The 21,170-nt window shown below is 47.1% G+C and overlaps 1 protein-coding gene across 2 annotated transcripts in view; it reads left to right on the top strand.

Annotated features, from left to right (window-relative positions):
• LOC111527890 (SPARC-related modular calcium-binding protein 2) overlaps positions 1–19,201 on the top strand; it is a 64,532-nt gene extending 45,331 nt beyond the window's left edge. For both annotated transcript variants that reach the window (XM_026449563.1, XM_026449564.1), the window contains 4 exons: positions 4,440–4,542; positions 6,753–7,027; positions 16,311–16,348; positions 18,635–19,201. In XM_026449563.1, the coding sequence (XP_026305348.1) occupies positions 4,502–4,542; positions 6,753–7,027; positions 16,311–16,348; positions 18,635–18,652 (372 nt within the window). In that variant the 5' untranslated portion in view covers positions 4,440–4,501 and the 3' untranslated portion in view covers positions 18,653–19,201. The remainder of the gene's footprint in view (positions 1–4,439; positions 4,543–6,752; positions 7,028–16,310; positions 16,349–18,634) is intronic.
• The last annotated feature ends 1,969 nt before the right edge of the window (positions 19,202–21,170 follow it).

Here is a 21,170-nt window from a genome sequence, read left to right as displayed (position 1 = left end):
CATACACTTACTGAAAACAGGAATTTTTATACAAAAAAGGTTGTTTCTTAAAATAAGGCTGTTTCATAGAAAGCGCAGAACACATTCATTTTGAAAGAGTGAAAGTCAAAAATGCTTTTAAAGCACCAGGATATTAACCCAGTTCCTGAAAAGTCCCTGGTCCATGGGCTGGGGTCTCAGGGACCAGCCAGTTCAGCCACTTTGTTGCGGGACGGGCTCCAGGATTGAGAAGGGCCCAGGGCTTTGTGAGGTGCAGCATCTTTACTGTGGGGCAAAACCAGGATGAACCCAGTGCTTCCACAGAAACCTAACGGATGTCAAGAGCTTGGATTCTGCAGATGGACCGGAGCACTTGGGTGTACTTGGGCTAAGCTACTCCCTTCCTTGTTTTGCCACAGATTGGAAATAAATCGGTGAACTTATTGTGTTTCTACTTTGAAAAGAACAATCTGGTTTTCTTTCTTGAATTGGCTTATTATTCCCCCAGGAGCCTGGGAGCAGGACGCTCCCACACTGTGTGGGCTGGGAGAGGGCCTGGCACGTCTAACCCAGGTGGGAGTGTGTGTGGGGTGGCACCTTCCTGCTATGCCTCTGTTGACCTGAGACTTCTGAACTCAGTTCTGCGGTGGTTGGAGAACTTACCGTGAGTGGAACTGTCCCAAAGTAAAGAGTGACTCTGGGTACATCGCTGAGCCTGCACGTGGCGATTTTGACACCAACCTTCCCATGACGCGGTATTCACAGGGGCCGTTAGACCCCACGGTGCAGGCAGCTGAGTGAGAAAAAGGCTGGGGGTGGAGTGTGCTAGAAAGGACCCCCCGGAACACCAGGCTCCTTACACAGGTTCTCATCAGGCAGCTTCCCCAGGCTGAATCACACACTGCAAAACGCCAGAGCAAAGGGCGGCTTTGCTCTCAAGATGGGCCAGAGGAGTTACAGCAAGGGTTGACAGGGGGCCGGCACCCCTGCGAGGGACGAGGGTCTCTGCAGCCACCGCTGTGCCAGACACAGCTGTCATGGGAGAAGTGGAATAGCTCCCTGTGGGCAGCAGTGGGGAAAACCCAGCTGTTCTGGGGTCGTTTGTCTTTTACCTCAAGCCTCGTTCCTCCTCTCATGAATTTGCTAGATCTGGGACATTTCAGGGTGATGAAATTTTCACTTCATGGTACTTCTGTGATTTCTCATGCAGTGAACATTCACTTTAACATAATGAAAGTTAGTTTTTTCCTTCTGATTGCTTGTACTCTTTCATTTTTATTCATCTTTTTTCCTTCAGAAATAGTTTTGAAGTACAGTCCTCCCTGAGCAGTAACAAGCATTATTCCAGGTCCTGGGGTGACTGTGACATGGGAGAAGCAGCCAGGACTGAGCAGGACTGATTTACTATTTCTTGTTTTAGAAGTACATGATACTTTTCATGTTCAGTTTTTCTTTCGGCATTAAAGAGTCCTGCAGCTTTTACATTATGTTAGTCATGTTTCGTGATGAACATCTATTATTTTCTCATTTGAAATAGTGTGTTGCTTTATCTCATTTGGGGGAATATGATTAAATTAACAGCTAGAAAAATCCCCTTGGGTATATCCCTATTACCACACCAAATATAAGCATAATTCTTTCTTAAAGCTGTTCAGTACTGAGGATTATCTAAAATGCCTTTTCTCCCAGACAATAATATTCTTCTCCGTCAACTCCATATTACTCTCAGAATCTCTGGAGGCCGGTGGAGGACTGGGAATTCATAGAGAGCAGCCCCGGCAGGCAGGTGCCTGAGGTCCCGTGGGTCCCAGCCTCACCTGCCCCGGTGCCTGCCTCCTCACCCTGGACAAGTTCTCCTGGACAGCTGGCCTGGCAGGGCTTCTGCCTGTGTGTTCCTGAGCCTGTGCCCTGGAGGTGTTTTCAGCCCTCCAGGTTGTTTTTCTCATTTCCTTTCCTGGTTAGTCCTGCAGCCGGGGAGGTCAGCTTTCTGTAGACCAGGAGGCCCATCCCAGGGAGTCGAGGTTGGGCGGGCTGGGCAGCTTTGGGAGCACCACGGCCAGCAGCTTCTGCAGCCTCAGGTCCTCTGCCTTTCTGAGGGGTTTGATAAGATTGTTACTTCTTTCTTGGAAAGTAGCATTTGCCCTGTGGCCGGGAGGCTTTTTTCTATAGATTTTGATCTCCTTTTTCAGTTGTGTGCAAAGGGACTAAGGCAGACCTTTTTTCACTCTCAGAACTCCCCGGTGAAGGCTGCACATTTGTTTTCTGACATGTGTGTTGAATGAAGTAGAAGCCAGCATGACTGGAGTCCTGCTGTTGGCAGCTCACGTGCGCTTCAATAGCAATCACACAAAACTCCAGTGTCAAAAAGAAACGTAGGAAAACCAGGGTGTCCCTAACTGCATAAACATGCTGGTCTCCGAATGACTTGGCTGCTGTCCACACCACGGCCACGTGGTCCACGCCAATGTGCCCTTGACCCAGGGGTGGCCCACGCCAATGTGCCCTTGACCCAGGGGCCTGAGAAGCACGTGTGGCACTGCCTTTCCCCACAGCACCCTCAGCCTGTCCTGTCCCCTGAGGAGTCCCAAGAGAGCCTTTCTCATCTCAGACAATTCTTCCTCCGAGGGCCATGGGGAAGGCAGGGGAGGGGCTGTCCTCAATCCCACTCGGCTTCCTGCGTGGGCTCTGCAGCTCTCCACATCTTCTATTTACTGAGTGGGCTCCTGAGACTTTCTTTGGAGGGGCCGTCTAAAACTTTTCTTAGTAAAAAACGGAATCTAAATTGGACAGAAGGTGTGTGGTGTAAACTCCCTTCCTGCTGTGGTGAGGACGGTCGGAGCAGAAGTTCTAATGCCTGAGGTACTCTCCAGGCTCAGAAGTCACCGTGGGGCAGCCACAGCCCCAGCAGAGCCCCGGGGTGGGAGGGGGCAGCCGCCCCTGGCAGGGAGTCTCAGTGCACGGCGTGGCACAGTGGGGACCATCCTTCCAGGGCTGGTGCCTGGCTTCTGGCTTCTATTTCCCCCTCAGTATCTTTCTCTTCTTTCTACTGAATTCTGGAAGGGCTTTCTTTAGAAAAACTTAACAAAATGTAAATGGTGACGAGCTCCGTTTGTCACCTCTCCCATGGCTATTTACACACAGATAGACCCAGTTGGAATTGGCAGATTTTGCTCCCTGCTCCCTGCTTGTGAAGCTCTTAAACCTGCCATTCTCATCGGGGAAACGAGAGTGGGGCTTCTACCTCTTGCATTTGCTTATTGATCCAGCAAGCATGTAGTGGGCGGCTGAGTGGCTTCTCTATGCCGAAAGGGCATCCAGAGCGAGGAGACCCACGTTGTCCATGCCGCCCTGGGCCTAAGGACACGGGATGCTGCCTGTGTCCAGCTGTGACTGGGGCAGTACCACTGGGAGCAGTTTCAGGAGAAAAGACCCCAGAGAAAGTGGACGGCTTCTTTCGAACGTTATCTTGAATTTGGGGTGGGGCAAGTGTCTCAGGCATGGAGCTCAGGGAATGCCTAACCAGTGTGAGAGGAGAGTGGTGTTGAGGGAAGGATGGAGGGGAAAGGCACGCTGCAGAATGTTGGGTGCCTGAATTATTCCCTGATCCCAGAATCCATACACAGTCAGCTCTGGGCTCCAAAGCTATGAGCACTAAACCCTGCTGCTGACTGTTCGCGCCGATGCCGTGGTGTGGACAAGTCCCAGGAGACAGGTCTTGCAGATGCTGACTCTTCACGCTGAGGCCATGGTGTGAAAAAGTCTCCAGGAGACAGGCGTTGTGGATGCAGACTGTTCGTGCAGATGCTGTGGTGTGGACAAGTCCCCAGGAGACTGGCATTGCAGATGCTCACTGTTCGCACAGATGCCACGGTGTGGACAAGTCCCCAGGAGACGGGTGTTGCGGATGCAGACTGTTTGCACCGATGCTGACTGTTTGCGCCGATGCCATGGTGTGGACAAGTCCCCAGGAGACGGGCGTTGCGGACCTCCTGCTCTTTGCCCTACTGCCTCCTTCTGCTCTGAGAAGCGAGGTGGCTCTGGACGGGTGGGGGTGGCGGTGAATCACAGGCCCTGGCCATGTTTGCTTGGATGGTCAGCCTCATGTGCTCCCAGCGTGTACTCCGTATGTCCCGTGTCCCTAAGCACCCAGTGCCTCTGCTGTCACGCTTGCTGGGTGAGTGACACCGCCCACCTCTGAGTGCAGTTCTGAAGATCAGTGAGACACTAATGCCTGTGAATTTTAGTCGCACGTAATAATTCAAACAATACAGGAATTAATAATAACTATGGCTCAAAATCAATAGACATAGCACAATGTGTTTGTGTTTAAACTAGCTCATTAAGATTAAGGTAGCCCAAAATACTTATTTCCAAACACTAAAACAACATTTCCCTGTATTTTAGAGGAAAATCTGTTGTGCTTTATGAATTAACTGTGAAAACATACACATGTTTTTCAGGTTGCCCGGGTGCCAAAAAGCATGAGTTTCTGACCAGTATTCTGGACGCGCTGTCCACTGACATGGTCCACGCTGTCTCCGACCCCTCCTCCTCGTCAGGCAGGTACGCTGTGTTCGCTGTGGGACAATGAGTTGGTGGGGTCCCAGAATTCCGGGGAATCTGGAAAGTCTGAACATTACATATTGGCGACCTTCTCAGCTTATTTGGACACAGTAGGGCCTTAAAAAGGAGCCTTCTGCAAACACAGGAAGTTGCTTAGCAGGTTTTTCTTGTAGCATGACTAAATCACTGAAGGCCCTCCCTTGGGGTCCGTGGCCCTGAGCCCTGACTCCTGGGCCTCCATGGGCCCTATTGATGGGGAGTAGGGCAGGGGGAGCACCTCGGGCAGGGGGAGCACCTCCTGCCGAGGGCTCTGTGCTTTGAAATTGCACTTTAGAGTTATCCGTTGGATTTTAAATACTTTGAATGTCAATGTTTAATTTGAAGTTCTCAAAGTGTGATTATGTTTATTGCAGTAAAATGTACAGCACATACATTTGCCATCCTAACTACTTTCAGGCGTATGATTCGGTTGTGTCAAAGACATTCACACTGCTCAAAATAGGATTTTTGGAAGCCTGGAAATGTTCCCTGAGTACGTTGTAGACATTCCTGCACTCCTGGACCTGAGGCCTGGAGCACAGTGCAGTGGACTTCAGTGAATTTCCCGTCACACCTCTTTTCCACCCTCTGTAGATCAGCCTCGGGAGAGTGGAGAACCCCAGGGTTTTACTGCGATGGCATCTCAAGCATCGGATATTCCCCCTGAACTAGCAATAGTTTATCTGTTTCTTTCAAATAAATTTTTAATGGAGATTTTCACTTTTTTCTTTCTTTAGAGTGTTGGCCTTTCTCCCCAGAGCCCCAACACCCAAACCCTTGATGATCTCAGCCACTTTAGATGAATTTTTTGGTCTCCTGAACTAAAAGCCTCTCCTCTCGCTGTCTCTCTGCTAAAGAAGACTTAAGGAAATAAAAAGGCAATGCTAACAGAAAATGTCATGAATGTGTAGGAAATTAAATGTAATGAAGCAGGCCGGGCACGGGGGCTCACGCCTGGACTCCAAGCACTTTGGCAGGCCAAGGTGGGCGGATCACCTGAGGTCAGGAGTTTGAGACCAGCCTGGCCAACATGGTGAAAACCCATCTATACTAAAAACACAAAACTTAGCCCAGCATGGTGGCAGGCACCTGTAATCCCAGCTACTCGGGACACTGAGGTAGGAGAATCACTTGAACCTGGGAGGCAGAGGTTGCAGTAAGCCAAGACCACACCATTGCACTTCAGCCAGGGCAACAAGAGCAAAACTCCGTCTCAAAAAAAAAAAAAAAGAAAGAAAGAAAAGAAATTTAATAGAGTCAAACTTTGTGTAAATTTCAACTTTACATCTTCTATTCTTGGAAAGATTGTTTTTGTAAACTAAACTGCAAACTAAAAACAAAGGCAGTAAATGAATTGCTAACTAAACTAATTGCAAACTAAACTAAATGCAAACTAAAAGTGAAGGCAGTAAATGGATTGCTATCTGAAAAACTCCTTTGAAAGTTTGAGAAATTGGCAGTGGTGTTGGAGTTCATGGTGTTCTCATACCTGGAAATGCGCAGCTCATCCCAACAGGCAGAATCCAGAGGCCAGCACCTCCAGGAGGGCCTGCCCATGCAAACACACACACACACACACACACCCTCCATCTCAAAGAGAAGGTGCATTTCTGCCATTTGGTGCACTTTTAAAGATCTGACTCACATCCAGACCTTCTAGAAGAGTTTTACTTATTTATGCCATAAAATATTGAATCTATCGTAATCCAAGGAAAGCTATCTAGTTCCAACTTAAAATGTTTTTGATTTGCATCATCCGGTATACCTATGACATAAAGGATGTGTAAAAGAATTAAAGTTACAGGGCTAGAAAAGCTCAGCGTTCTGGTGTATCGGGTGGGGATAGCTGCATGTGCTGACTTGCCAGTCCTGTGCACACAGAAACCAGGATAAGGGGGCTTTTGTCCTTCAGGAACAGGCCAAGTGCATCTTTGCTGGGCACAAATTCACGGCATCATTTGCAATTTTGAATCCAACCTGAAAAATCTTTGCTAAAAGTGTTCTTCTAAATTATTTCTTGAAATTGTTATATCTGATTACCAGTGCTGCAGGCTTAGACACCAGGACCATGAGAACTACAAGCAGGGGTTGTGGGTTTGATGGAAGGACAGTGGCGAGAAAGGGGCAGCTGAGGGGTTTAAACGTCCTGACGGCGTCTGTGTTCCTGCCAGGCTCTCGGAACCCGACCCCAGCCACACTCTAGAGGAGCGCGTGGTGCACTGGTACTTCAAACTCCTCGACAAAAACTCCAGTGGAGACATCGGCAAAAAGGAAATCAAACCCTTCAAGAGGTTCCTTCGCAAAAAATCAAAGCCCAAAAAATGCGTGAAGAAGTTTGTTGAATACTGTGATGTGAAGAATGACAGATCCATCTCGGTACAAGAACTGATGGGCTGCCTGGGCGTGGCTAAAGAGGACGGCAAAGCAGACACCAAGAAGCGCCACAGTAAGAGCCTTCCCACCCCCCACCCTGGGCCGTGGTCAGGCCTTGAGGCCTGGGAGGTCACTTCTCACAAACACAATTACAGATGGTGTTTATGGCCTGGGGGTGCAAAAAAATCAAATATGCTGTTTAATTGTAGGTCATCTGTTTGCAGGAATAATAACGGTAATGGATGACTCATGTCATGCCACTTGCCCAGGAGAGCCCAGGCTCAAAGGGCACGAACTCCGTGTTGCTTTGCAATGAGCCTTTTCACTGTTCACCATGGTTGGTTTCCCCCAGAATGGATTGTCTTCTGGTATTTGAGGTGCAAGCCTGGGAACCATTGGAATAACTCACCAACCCTGTACCTGAACTCCAACCAAATGTTCAGGCCAGTTCACGAGGCGTAAAATCATTGCTGAGGCCCAGACCAGTCATTCCAATGCTTACAGCAGTTTTACCAATTGAAAATACTTTTTTTTTGTGGGCCTGGCCTACCCAACCAACCGTGACAGGAAGCAAGAGAATCCTATGATGGCCAGAGCCCAAGTGTTCTCAGGAGGCAAGCCAGGAAAACCCAGGTCTGACTTTTCAGCTCAGAGACAGCACTGTGAGAGGCACGCATGCCTTAGATTCCACTGCACATGTGTGCTAGATACTCCTGCATGTGTGTGCTGGATCCCACTTCATATGTGTGCTAGATCCCCCTGAACATGTGTGCCAGATCCCCCTTCACATGTGTGCTAGATACTCCTGCACATGTGTGTCAGATCCCCTGCGTGTGTGCTAGATCCCTTGCACATGTGTGTCCCGGATCCCCTGCACATGTGTACTAGATACCCCTGCACATGTGTGTCCTGGATCCCCTGCACATGTGTGCTAGATCCCCCTGCACATCTGTGCTTGATCGCCTCACGTGTGCTAGATCCCCCTGCACATGTGTGTGCTAGATCCCCTGCATGTGTGCTAGATCCCTTGCACATGTGTCCTGGATCCCCTGCACGTGTGTGTGCTAAATCCCACTGCATGTGTGCCAGATTCCCCTTCATGTGTGTGCTGGATCTCCCTGCCCACTTGTGCTAGATTCCACTGCACATATGTGCTCAATCCCTTGCATGTGTGTGTAGATCCCCATATGTATGTGCTAGATCCTGCTGTACACGTGTACTGGATTCCACTGCACGTGTGTGCTGGATCTCATTCCACATGTGCATTAGATCTCACTGTCCTTGGGGATCTCTGTTTCCTGATTTGTATAATACTTGCTGAGTAGGGCTAGCAGAGACCTCTCAAATTCCTGTCGTTTATGACTCTTTTATTTGTTGTCAACTTTGGTAACAAATGTGGAAGAGAAAACAAACTTGAGACTGTGTTGTGGAGGGCTGATTCACCATGGTCTTTAAAATCCTCCTGGCAAGGTGTGGTGGATCACACCTGTAATCCCAGCACTTTGGGAGGCTGAGGTGGGTGGATCACCTGAGGTCAGGAGTTCAAAACAAGCCTGCCAGCATAGTGAAACCCCATCTCTACTAAAAATATAAAATTTAGCTAGGCATAGTGGCTCATACCTGTAATCCCAGCTACTGCAGAGTCTGAGGCACAGTTGCTTAAATCTGGGAGGCAGAGGTTGCAGTGAGCTGAGATCATGCCACTGCATTCCAGCCTGGGTGACAGAGTGAGACTCCGTGTTAAAAAGAGAGAGAGAAAAAAAAAAACCCTCCTGTGTTTGAAGCTCAGCTGTGAGACAGGGGCCCTTTGATCTGACCTGGACCGAGGGTTCCTGGAGGAGGCAGTGACTATCGTCTGCCTCCTCTTCTTGGCATCCTAGTGCTTGTCACGACAGTCACTCAGTGCTATTCAACCAAATTAGGGACAGCCTAGATCTGTGTCATGGTGAAGCACTTCCCACTAACTTCTCTGTGAAAAGTCAGCTCTGAAAAATTAAGCTTTATTTTGAAGCTTTCTGTGTAGGGTCTTTGTGGTTAATGCACGTCCTGCTGCCCTGACGATGTATTCACAGGAGAGTGGATGGCCGTACCTATGGTCGCCTCCCTTCGCTCTGTGTGCAGGAGGCTGCCCTCTGTGCTGGCCCAGTCATCCAATGAGGTCAGAGAGAATCCTCAGTTATGTTCAATGTTCTGTCTCCATCAAGGACTCTTTGGCAAGTGAGGGAGGAGTTCGCCTCTAACAAGACAAAAAAGAAAAGAAATCATTCTGGGCTGATCAACTCTGATGCAGGAAGGCAACAAATGCCCACTTACCACTGTGGGAAGAAGGGCACTAAATGTGCTGCCACAGTCTGGCAAGGCTCATGATCCAATATCCAATCCCACTTCATGGCTCAAGACCTCATTTCATTTTCACAGCTATCCTCTGGGGGATGAGGTCACAGACAGATGCTGCCAACCCTGACACTTGCAGACAAGGACACACAGGCACTGCAGTCATCAGCACTTTGATCTGAGTCTTCCTCAGCAGTGCTGCATGTAGCAAGGGCAGTGCTGTTGGAAATCGCCCACTGTGCTGGGCTGCACTTCCTGTTAGGGCTCCTTCACCCACACTGGGGTACACCTGCAACCCTGCAGGCATTTGGATGGATAACCAAGAATGCCCATTCTCAACAGTTGCCCATGTGTGATTTTGTCCTTGCTTTTCCCTTTCTCTGTGTCCAGCACCTGCCCATTGGGTTTCCTGGGCACTTCTCTCTTACTGCTACCCGATACTGCTTTTGGCTTCTTGGACTGGGACTGTGTCTTAGTCCACTTTATGCTGCTATAACAGAACACCATGGATGGGGTAACCTACGAACACAAATGTATTAGCTCATGGATCTAGAGGCTGGGCAGTGCAAGATTGTGGAATCAGCATCTGGTGAGGGCCTTTGTGCTGTGTCATCCCCAAATGGAAGGGCAAAGAGAGGATGAGAAAGAGAGAGAAAGCAAGGGGGGCCAAACACATTCTTTCCTAGGAGGTCACTCCCAAGATAATGGCATTCACCTGTTCATGAGGGCGGAGTCCTCATAATGCAGACCTCTTAAACCTCCCAATGCCTCTGCGTTAGGGATTGACTTTCCAGCACATGAACTTTGGGCACACGCTTCAGACCATAACAAGCTGCTTTCTTCACTTTTTTCTCTTAGTTTGGTCCCTGCTCAGGATCCCAAAAGACAAATGGTGTATTGCTCTTTGAGACTTAAAACCTACCAGCAGGGTCCACATGGGAGGCCTGGGGGACTGATGGGGAGATGGAGAGCAGGTGGCTGCCAGATTAGCAGCTGGAGCCAGGGAACCATGGTGTCCCTCACCCCTGATGATTCCACATAGGGAAGATGAACACCCACTCAGCGATTCACGAAGGGAGCTGCTCACATTCTGCTGTTGCCCCATCTGCACGTGATGAGTGACACCTTGTGGCACCTGGGGGTTTCCTGTGTAGCTCCTCCTCCATTATGGAAGCCAGTCTCTGCATTTCTATAGAAGGCTAATTTTTATGGTTATAGTGAGAAAATTAAGGATGGACAGAGCCAAGTGTAGATCTATTTTTGACCTTTTAATCTTCTTCCATTCCTGTATGGTGCAGGCTGGTCTTTCCTTTGCAAGGACTCCTTCCTGTTAACCGTTGTCAAGTGGCTTGAGTAGCACCCAAAACTTAAGCCTTGCATGGCCTCTGCCCTCCTCAGCCTGGTGCTACAGGGTCATGTGGTCCATGGCCCTTGCTGGGGCAGATTCCTGTCTACTAATTTCTTCAGTTAACAAGAAGTAAATGTAGACTCTTTGCAAGGGGGTGGGTGAGTTCTGGTTTGTGAGGGGTGAGTGAGTTCCAGTTTGTGAGGGGAGTGGATGAATTCCGGTTTGCGAGGGGGGTGGGCGAGTTCCAGTTTGTGAGGAGGGTGGGTGAGTTCCAGCAATTGGTGGGCTTTCATGTAGAATAATTGGGCCCAGAGCTGTGATTATGGTGACAGAATTTTGAAAATTTTGGGATCAAATGATTTCAGGATAGATCCACAGCAGTTAAGAAGATGGTTTCCTGGAGGTCCTGCTCCTATGCCACCCTTCCAGAGGAACCCATAGCTCCCTGCATCCTGCACCACCTGCAAGACACAGCTCAGACTGTGTGTGTGGGGGGGTATGTGTGTGTGGTGTGTGTGTATCTGTTGTGTTTAGGGGATGGTTTGTGTGTGTGGTGTGCAGTGTGCAGGGTGTGTGTGCGTGGTGTGTATGTAAGGTGTGTGGTGTGTAAACACTAGCATTGGCGTTCTGGGCTGGATCAAGGTCTGTTAGGGCAAATGTCTGGCATTCATCTATGTGTCCTACTATTTTAAAACATAGTATATTGATAGGAAATTTGAGGTGTCATTTGGCAAACAGATCAGGAGACAATTAAAAGATAATTTGTTACTCACAAATCCAAAGGATAGGAGGCCATGCTGTGCTGTGGGAGGCCACATGGGAGGCACCAGGGTCAGCCAAGAGACAGAGGAAGTGAGAGACTGGGCCTGAGCTCTTATCATGATTTCCCAGGCAGGCTTGCCTGTAAATGAGGTGGCCAGGTTATAGGCTGGGTGAGGATGGAGGTTGTAGGCTGGGTGAGGGTGTTGGTTGTAGGCTGGGTGAGGGTAGAGATTGTAGGCTGGGTGAGGGTAGAGGTTATAGGGTGGGTGAAGGTAGAAGTTGTAGGTTTGGTGAGGGTGGAGGTTATAGGGTGGGTGAGGGAGGAGGTTGTAGGTTGGGTAAGGGTGGAGGTTGTAGGTTGGGTGAGGGTGGAGGTTATTGGCTGGTTGAGGGTGGAGGTTGTAGTATGGGTGAGGGTAGAGGTTGTAGGTTGGGTAGGGGTAGAAGTTGTAGGTTGGGTGAGGTTGGAGGTTGGGTGAGGATGAAGGTTGTTTGCTGGTTGAGGGCGCAGGTTATAATATGGATGAAGGTAGAGATTGTGTGGTGAGTGAGGGTGGAGATTGTAGACTGGGTGAGGGTAAAGGTTGTAGCTTAGATGAGGCTGGAGGTTGTAGGTTGAGTGAGGGTGCAGGTTGTAGGTTAGGTGAGGGTGAATCTTGTTTGCTGATTGAGGTTGGAGGTTATAATATGGGTGAGGGTGGAGGTTGTAGGTTGGGTGAGGGTGAAGGTTGTAGGTTGGGTGAGGGTGGAGGTTATAGTATGGATGAGGTGGAGGTTGTATGGTCAGTGAAGGTGGAGGTTGTAGGCTGGGTGAGGGCAGAGGTTATAGCCTGAATGAGGGTGGAGGTTGTAGGCTGGATGAGGGTGTTGGTTGTTGTCTGGGTGAGGGTGGAGGTTGTAGGTTACGTGAGGGTGGAGGTTGTAGGTTGGGTGAGGATAGAGGTTGTTGGCTGGGTGAGGGTGGAGGTTGTAGGTTGAGTGAGGGTAAAGATTGTAGGTTGAGTGAGGGTGGGTGTTATAGGGTTCGTGAGGTTGTAGATTATAGGCTGGGTGAGGGTGGAGGTTGTTGTCTGAATGAGGGTGGAAGTTGTTGGCTGGGTGAGAGTGGAGGTTGTAGGTCGGCCTGAATAGGAAAGGCTGCTCCTCACTGTCTCTGGGGATGGGCTAACTCAGAGGGCAGCCTCTTCAGCATAAGCAAGGTTCAGATGTCAAAGCATTAGATAAAGGAAGTGAAAGTCATGGTTAATACACCCACTCTCCAAGGAACTGGCCCATGGATTGGGTTCTGATAGAAGGATATAAGTCCCTCATGAGCAAGCTAAATCTCCTAGACAATCTCTTTGGAAGGTGGCAGCAGCATACAGACAACTGTTGTGAGCCGCATATCCTGATTTGGAAAGGTTGTCAGTTCCTTCTAGGACTGGTCCACATTGCTCTCTGCTAAGGACCTGGTGCTGAAGGATACATGGAGTTCTCAGTAGCTCTGGGAGAAAGCCCTGGGAGGAAATGTTTTTTCCTTGCATATATTGATAGACTGAAATGAAGGTGACCTTTATGAGTCATGGCCTTCCATGGATCATGCTTCACGCAAGTGACTACAGAATTGCAGTGGCTTAGGACCCAAGCGTTTCCTTCTGGTTTACGTAGCATAAAGGCTGTGGGTTGCCACCATGCTGCCCTGGGTGGGAATGCAGGTTCAGCACAGGTCAGCACAGGTCTTGGGGAGATGTGGCAGAGAAGCATGAGAGGCTGAGCCACTCGCACAGCCACAGGGGAGGTGGATGCTCAGAGATGGAACCTTTCAGACTCCCACCTTCCAAAGGCTCAAGCCACAGTGTGGGGCAGGGAAGGGGCATGGATGGGCTGGAGTGCTTAGACCCTGGCGAGGAAGAATGGATGGATGGTGGAGCACAACGTGATCTCTTCTGATGTCATCATCTTAGGTGAAAAGTTTAAGTTACTGCAGAAGTTTGAGTTATCTTCTTTAGATCCCTCTGAATAATCTGATATGTCTCAGTGTTACTGTCTTCTTAGTAATCAAGAAGAAAGCATATGATCGCTCCTAGAAAAATAAACTGCAATTTGGCAAAAGAGGCAATTTGGTCATGTTCAAAAATGAACATTGTGGTCTCGGATACATATTTAGCTGATTTTGCAGCCCTTTCATTTTCCTTACGGAATTTTTCTTCTTTCTGACTTAAAAAAATTATCAGTCATATGTTTTCTACCCTGTATAGTTTGTAGTAGCAAAAAGTCAGAAAAACCTTAAGATCCAGGAAGAAATTAGCGAGAACATTCTAACCACAGTGCTACTAAATTTTTTTGTTTCTTGTATGTTTGCTCACTACTGAACAGTGCACATTTTATTCTAAAAAATATGAGAAATCAGCCAGGCGCAGTGGCTCACACCTGTAATCCCCGCACTTTGGGAGGCCGAGGCCGTGAGGTCAGGAGTTCGAGATGATTCTGGCCAACATGGTGAAACCCTGTCTCAAGTAAAAATACAATAATTAATTAGGCGTGGTGGTGCGAGCCTGTAATCCCAGCTATTCGGGAGGCTGAGGCAGGAGAATTGCTTGAAGCTGAGAGTCGGAGGTTGCAGTGAACCGAGATCGCGCCATTGCACTCCAGTCTGGGTGGCAGAGTAAGACCCCATCCTCCCCGGCAAAAAAAAAAAAAAAAAAAAGAATATTAACTTTTTCAAATTAACCTCCAGCATATCCCAGGATTTTTATATGCCTCCAGCATAGCCCAGGAGCCTCTGGCTGCTTCTCTGAGTGAGACCGTTGGAAAGATGGGTGGACAGGGCAGAGCACACCCTGCCTCCAGCATAGCCCAGTTATAAAACTTATAAAGTTATAAAACTCCTTTTTTATAACTTTAATCTACAGCTACTTCCTTTTATAACTTTACAGGTACTTCTAACTCCAAGGGAGAATTCTGTTAATCAGCAAACAATCCAACAAAAAACTGGCAATTGGTGAATAGCCAAATTGGCTCAGAATAGATTCAAAGTATCACTCTAATAGTATTTAAATTTGAACCGTTGGCTGAAAGGCCTGTTTTTTTCCTGTAAAGTAATCATTTCAGTCAAGACAAGTAGATGAGCAGCAATATTCATTTGGGCACTTAGACCATTAAAACCAGCTATTTAAAAAAATCACAGATTTAGCCACTGCTTAATGTTTTTGCAATTTACCTAATATGCTTGTTTTGCACCTTTTCACACTGTGTTTCTACTTGCGTTATGGCAAAGGGGAGAGAGTTTGAAAATAGAACAATTTTGCTCTTTACTCCATGTTTTTTATTAAGTGGATGGAAATCAACAGTTAATCAAGGAATATGGAAAGAAGGATGCTTCCCTCATCTGTTGATTCATTTGAAGACTATTGACCAAGTGCTTTCTGCTCTAGACATTGACAGAATAACAGTAAACACACAGAAATGTGTGTCTCTTTTGGGATTACACTTTGGTATGGAAGCGAGTCATCAGATAAATAGGAAACCCCACAGCACGATAGGGGTTACTTGTGGAGGAGGCAAAAGGGAGGGTCAGGAGGGCTGGAATGTTAGATGGGGACAGGGAGGAGGCCCTGCAAGGTGAGATTGACTGGAGACTGGAGGAGCAGAGGAGAACCAAGGGTCGGGATTTGCTCCCAGATGAAATGAGAAAGGTAGGAGAAGAGAGGCATGATCATGACTCCGAAAGTTTGCCCTGAGCAGCTCAAGAATGGGGTCACTGTGTCCTGAGAATGGAATATGTCAGAAAGTAGGTTTGCAAGGGAAGATAATGAGTCCGGCTGGGTCCTGTTTCTTTTGAGCTGCCTATTGAATGAAAATCCACATGGAGGTAATGAAGTTGAATCTGATAATCTGGACTGAGGAAAGAGGTCCATGCTGAAGATGACAGCAATTTGTATCCTTGGAGCTGTCAGGAAATAGAGTATTTAAAACCCTGAGACCAACTGAGCCCACTAGTGAGTGGGTGAAAGTGGGAAAGGGATGAGGATGCTGAAGCCCCTGGGGGGCGTCCCAGAGGTTTCCATGGAGACGCAGGTGTGGAAGCTGAGCTTAGAGCAGGAAGGAGACTTTCCAGGGAAGCTCCGCTGTGCAGGGGCCGTGAAGCCAGGAGACAGCACAGCTCCCTCCGGCTTTGACTCTACTCGAAGCTTTGGAAAAAACTATTTTGAGCCAAACACTTTCATTTCTCCGGGTTTTAATATAGAAGCAAAAGACTTCAAAGAGTCCTAGTTGGGGCATTGCCGATGGCTTCGCTCCCGGCACCCCAGGGACGTGAACCCGCTCCTTCTGGGCAAAGGTTGAGAAACATCTAGAATTCAGTTATCCAGAGAAGGTGGATTTACCTTAGAGTTTGGGGTAAAGTAAAACATTCTTCTAAGGCTGGACTAGAGAATCTGTATTGTTAGAAAGTACTTACATAGTAACTTTCATAATCCACTACTCATAATTTATGTTCAATGCATGTATAGTTAGCTCTTCTGTGGATTCAAGCAAACTTGCATCAAAAATTCTCAGAGAACAAAAAAGATACAAATAAAAAACAATGTAGTATATAGCAACTATTTACACAGCGTTAACATTGCACTAAGCATTATAAGTAGTCTATAGATTCTTTAAAGTACATAGGAGGATGTGTTTATATTATATTAAAATATTACACCATACTATATAAGAAACTTGAGAATTGCAGGATTTGGGTTTGTGGGGCTCCTGGAGCCAATCCCTTCTGGATGCTAAGGAATGACTGTATGTATTTTTTTTTCATGTAAATGAGTTTGCCAATTGATAACACCTTCCTAAAGTGATGTGGACTCTTTCCTGAAATTATGTTGAACCTTTCATTAAATAATGAGTCTCTGATTTTTAATAATATATATTTTTTTCCTGCTAGCCCCCAGAGGTAATGCTGAAAGTACATCTAATAGACAGGTAAGTATGTTTATATTTTGCTCTTAACCATTTCCTTTTTAAATTATAAACAATAACAATTCAGAGTTATGTAGATTTGCAATGGCCAGTACCTTCCAAGAAAAGAAATAATTCAAGGGAGGCAAGCTTACTGTCTATACCCTGTGGGGACTAGAGCAGTCTTACGGAATTCTATCCAAAATCACCAACTTGTTGACTGAAAAAGTTTATTATTTGAACTTTCAATTATTAAGAAAAATTTCTGAGTTCCCTTCTTTGGTTGTTTTGTTTTGTTTTGTTTTAAGAGAAGGGGTTTTGCCATGTTGCCCAGGCTAGTCTTGAACTCATAGGCTCAAGCAGTCCACCTGGGATTACAGGTGTGAGCCACTGTGCCCGGCTGAATTTTTTTCAAGCGGTTGTCTGAGTGTTTGTAATTTGGTTCCTGCATTTTGTCAGGGAGGTTGCAGGAACAGGAGGCATCTTTCATACACGGGTGAATTTCTGTTTCTTTTTGGGGTCCCAGCTAGACAAGCGTTGGGCTCCAGAAGGGACTTTTGGCTCCTGCTGTGTGTTCACAAACATGTGTTTGTGTTTCTGGTTCTCCCTCTCAATTTGCAAGTAAAGGATGCGATGGTGGTGTCCTCCAGCACCCAAAGCCACAACCTATCACATGTCAAGAACATTTTCCAGAAGATAAACATGAGTGGGTTCATGTCTCTCTCCTTCAAAGCCAGGGCAAAATCCTCACTTCTTTGCTACCACGAGTCAATTTGTGATTTATTTTGCCTGCACCTGTTTGATGTCAGGTTGACATTTCCTGAGGCAAGCCCCTGTATTTGTTGTGGGTTTAAGTGGAGGCGGCCAGAACACACCTTGGATATAATTTAAAACCATTTCATGAGGGAAGATGTGTGATACGTTTTCCTTTGTTTAGCAAATGTTTATGGTTTTAACTTTAAATCTCACCGCAAATCACTTACACTTTAAAACAGGGCTGGTCTGAAAGTAATTACCCTCCCTGAGTGCCAAGACCTCCAGGAGTTGTTTTCATTCGAGAACGGCAATCACTGTACTCGTGCGCTCCACGCATCTTGAATGAACTCAGTTCAAAGCACACGCCTCCTGCTTCAGCTCTTTTTTTCCAAAGAGAGAAACGGAAGCAGTTTCCCCTCCTTTTCTAGTGCCTGAGTGGATGCACGGACCTCCATGCCTTTCATTTTGTGGCTATTTCTGCAAACTACGATACTGGGATTGATCCTAACGGGCAAGCCAGTTGCGGCTCCTACCGGCTGTGGCCATTGAAGGTCACCATGTTTCTTTGAAGCATCTCGAAGAATAACATGGTGCCGGCCAGCCAGGGTTTCCCTATGTGCATGACCCAGACAGGAACTATCAAAAGAAGGGATCACAGGAGGGTGCGTGATGCTAAGGTGGAATCCAAAGGAACTATTTCCTGATCTCTTCAGCTTCCACTGCAACTCCAGAGTAGTCAGAGCTGTTATTAAATAAGTTAAGATGTTAGTCCACCTTCTCCTCCAGCCATCCTGGTCATGTTTAATGACTGGTAAAATACTTTGACGGGTTGTCTTTATGCACAGCGAATTTAAACCTCAAGTTTAGTGTTGGAGATGGGTTTGTCTTCTCACCTCTTCAGATCTTTATCAAGGGGAATAAAAGCCAACTCAGAAACCTCCTAAACTCTAAAATTTAATTACTTAAATAATAAAACAGAAGAATAGATCAACATTTGTAAGAATTGGCCCTCTCGGAAAACTGAGTCTAGGAGATTGTATATTACTTTTCTTTTTCATTCTAAATTACTTTTAATTGAAAGTCAAGGTGCTGAGTTACCGTTGTTTATCATTATAATCAGCAAACTTTTTAAGTTGGATTTCTTCTTAAAGAGGTAAAATAGTGAACAAAAGAGATAAAAAGGAAAATTAAGAATCAACTATGCCTTTATCAAATTTGAAGCATAAGTTATATTATTAAAATTATTTTTGTATAATCAAGGTGATAAGACATTCTGGAAAACATTTAATGTATTGAGTACTTAAAATATTTACAGTGGATGTTACTTTTTTGAAATGATACATTTTCCCCAATATTTCTATCATGTCAAGGAAGGAAAGTGTTAAAAAGTTACCAGTGTCCAAAATGTCTTCCTCGTTTCTCATTCATCCTTACCCCTCACATGACCTGCCCAGCCCTCTTTGGTTCAGTTCATTCCCGGAAGCCCCTTTGTCTTCTCAGACGAGTGACACACACCTCTGAATATAATGTCTCTTTTTTGTCTTTTCTTTTCAGCCAAGGAAACAAGGATAAATGGCTCCCACAGCGAAGGCAGTTCCTAGACACGTGGGAAATTCCCTCACCAACGAGCAATTAAGAAAACAAAAACAGAAACACATAGTATTTGCACTTTGTACTTTAAATGTAAATTCACTTTGTAGAAATGAGATATTTAAACAGACTGTTTTAATCTGTGAAAATGGAGAGCTGGCTTCAGAAAATTAATCACATACAATGTATGTGTCCTCCTTTGACCTTGGAAATCTGTATGTGGTAGAGATGTATTTGAATGCATTTAGGCTTAATTTCTTCGCCTTCCACATGTTAACAGTAGAGCTCTAGGCACTCTGGTTGCAATCCTATGGCTTCCCTAACCCCTGCAGTCACTTCCAGACGGCTGTGCTTACAGCATTGCGGAATCATGTTGGAAGCTCCACATTTCCGTGGAAGGTTGTGATGTACGGTTGACCCTTCAGGCAGTTAACATGCACGGGCTGGTTTGTTTCTTGGGATTTTCTGTTAGTTTGTCTTGTTTTGCTTTCCAGAGATCTTGCTCGTACAATGAATCGCGCAACCACTAAAGCTATCCAGTTAAGTACAGGTAGTTCCCCTGGAGGAAATACTATTTCCAAACTGTCTTTGGTGTGATACTTTGGCTCAAAGAATGTTTGCTTTTCCATTTTAAGCTTCTGTTTGAGTTTTGCCCTGGGGCTTGAGCGAGTCCCGGGGAGTCGTTCCCGTCGTGGGAGGCTGCCTAGGCGGGGCCCATCCTTCCAAAATATAAATCCAGTCACGGTGTGACGGAGCTGGCTAACAGGCTTGTCTGCCTGGTTTTTCCCCTACATGATCCTCCTACCTGGTCCACCCCAGGGCTACCGGAAGGTAAAGCCTTCACCTGAACCAATTATGAGCAGTCTCCTTACTGAAGGCACAGCTGGATCCATGGTGCCCCCAGGGCTGGTGTTGGCAGCCCGGCAGAAGTGCCTGCGGGTCCCCACGGTTCCTTTCTGCTTTTCTGAATGCATCAAGGGTACAAGAACTTGCCAATGGGAAATTCATCTGGGTGGCACTGGCAGAGAAGGATAGGAGTGGAATGCCCACACAGTGACCAACAGAACTGGCCTGCGTGCACAGCCAGCTGCCCCCCTCAGGCCTGGGCCCGGAGCTCAGGGCACCCTCTGTCTGTGAGGAACCGTTTGGAGGACGGTCTAAGAGCGGAAACTTCAATGTGATTCTATCTCGGCTCAGACTGTTGTTTGGAAAAGCATCTTCGTGGCCCCCAATCCCCTGAGACATGCCTTGTAGAATGATGTTTGTGAGGTTGGGATGCTTGTGGAGCATTGCATAAGGCTTCTTACTTATTTAAACTGTGCAAGGTAAAAATCAAGCCTTTGGAGCCACAGAACCAGCTCAAGTACATGCCAATGTTGTTTAAGAAGCAGTTATGATCCTAAACTTTTTGGATAATCTTTTATATTTCTGACCTTTGAATTTAATCATTTTTCTTAGATTAAAATAAAGTATGCTATTAAAACTATGTTAGTCTTTTTTTTTTTTTCCAACTAAATGCAGGCTTTGATAATTGCTTAATTGTACAGGTGTCCACTGTAAGGGAGGGAAAGGTGAGGGCTCTGGGCTGAAAGAATTGGAATCCTGGCTGTGTCCCTGAGTGGGGTGTGACTTTCGACCTGATCCCTCAGATCCCCCTCTGGGATGCGGGGATGCTGGTGGCATGCATGAACCTCCTCCTTCCACACATGGGAAGAGAATTATGTGAGTTGTTAACGTATGCAAAGTGCTTGGAACCTGCACCCCAGGTGTGCCACGTACACGTGTTTGCCCTGACCATGTGGAAGGTCATCTGTCTGTGAGTCTTAACTCCACACTGCCCAGTGCTGCTGACGTCAGCCAGTGCTATAGGAAACTTCAGAAGAAACAAAAAGAGTGCCTTATTTTGATAAAAGCTGGTGGCCGGGCACAGTGGCTCATGCCTGTACTCCCAGCACTTTGAGAGCCCGAGGCGGGTGTATCATTTGAGGTCAGGAGTTTGAGACCAGCCTGGCCAATCTGGTGAAACCCCATCTCTACTGAAAATGCAAAAATTAGCTGGACATGGTGGCAGGTGCCTGCAATCCCAGCTACTTGGGAGGCTGAGGCAGAAGAATCACTTGAACCTGCGAGGGGGAGATTGCCAGTGACCTGAGATCACGCCATTGCAGTCCAGCCTGGGCAATAGAATGAGACTCAGTCTCAAAAAAAAAAAAAAAAAAAAAAAAAAAAAAAGCTGGTGCTTTTCTCCAAGTTACACAACTAGAAGCCTGAGGATGCCTTGATCTGCTCCTCCCCCACACCCACACCCCACATTCCCCTCCCCCACACCTCCTGTCCCCCTGCCCCTCACCTCGCATTTCTCTCCCCCACACCCCGCCCCCCTACACCCAGGTCTCCCTCCCCCACACCCCACGTTCCCCTCCCCCACACCCTGCATCACCCTCCCCCACACCCCACACAGCATCCCGTGTCCTCCTCCCCCACACCTGCATCCCCCTCC

This window comes from Piliocolobus tephrosceles, unplaced genomic scaffold, assembly GCF_002776525.5.
Source record: "Piliocolobus tephrosceles isolate RC106 unplaced genomic scaffold, ASM277652v3 unscaffolded_1254, whole genome shotgun sequence".
Classification (NCBI taxonomy): Eukaryota; Metazoa; Chordata; class Mammalia; order Primates; family Cercopithecidae; genus Piliocolobus; species Piliocolobus tephrosceles.
Note: the sequence above shows the minus strand (reverse complement) of the source record. Positions and strands in the feature narration are given on the sequence as shown.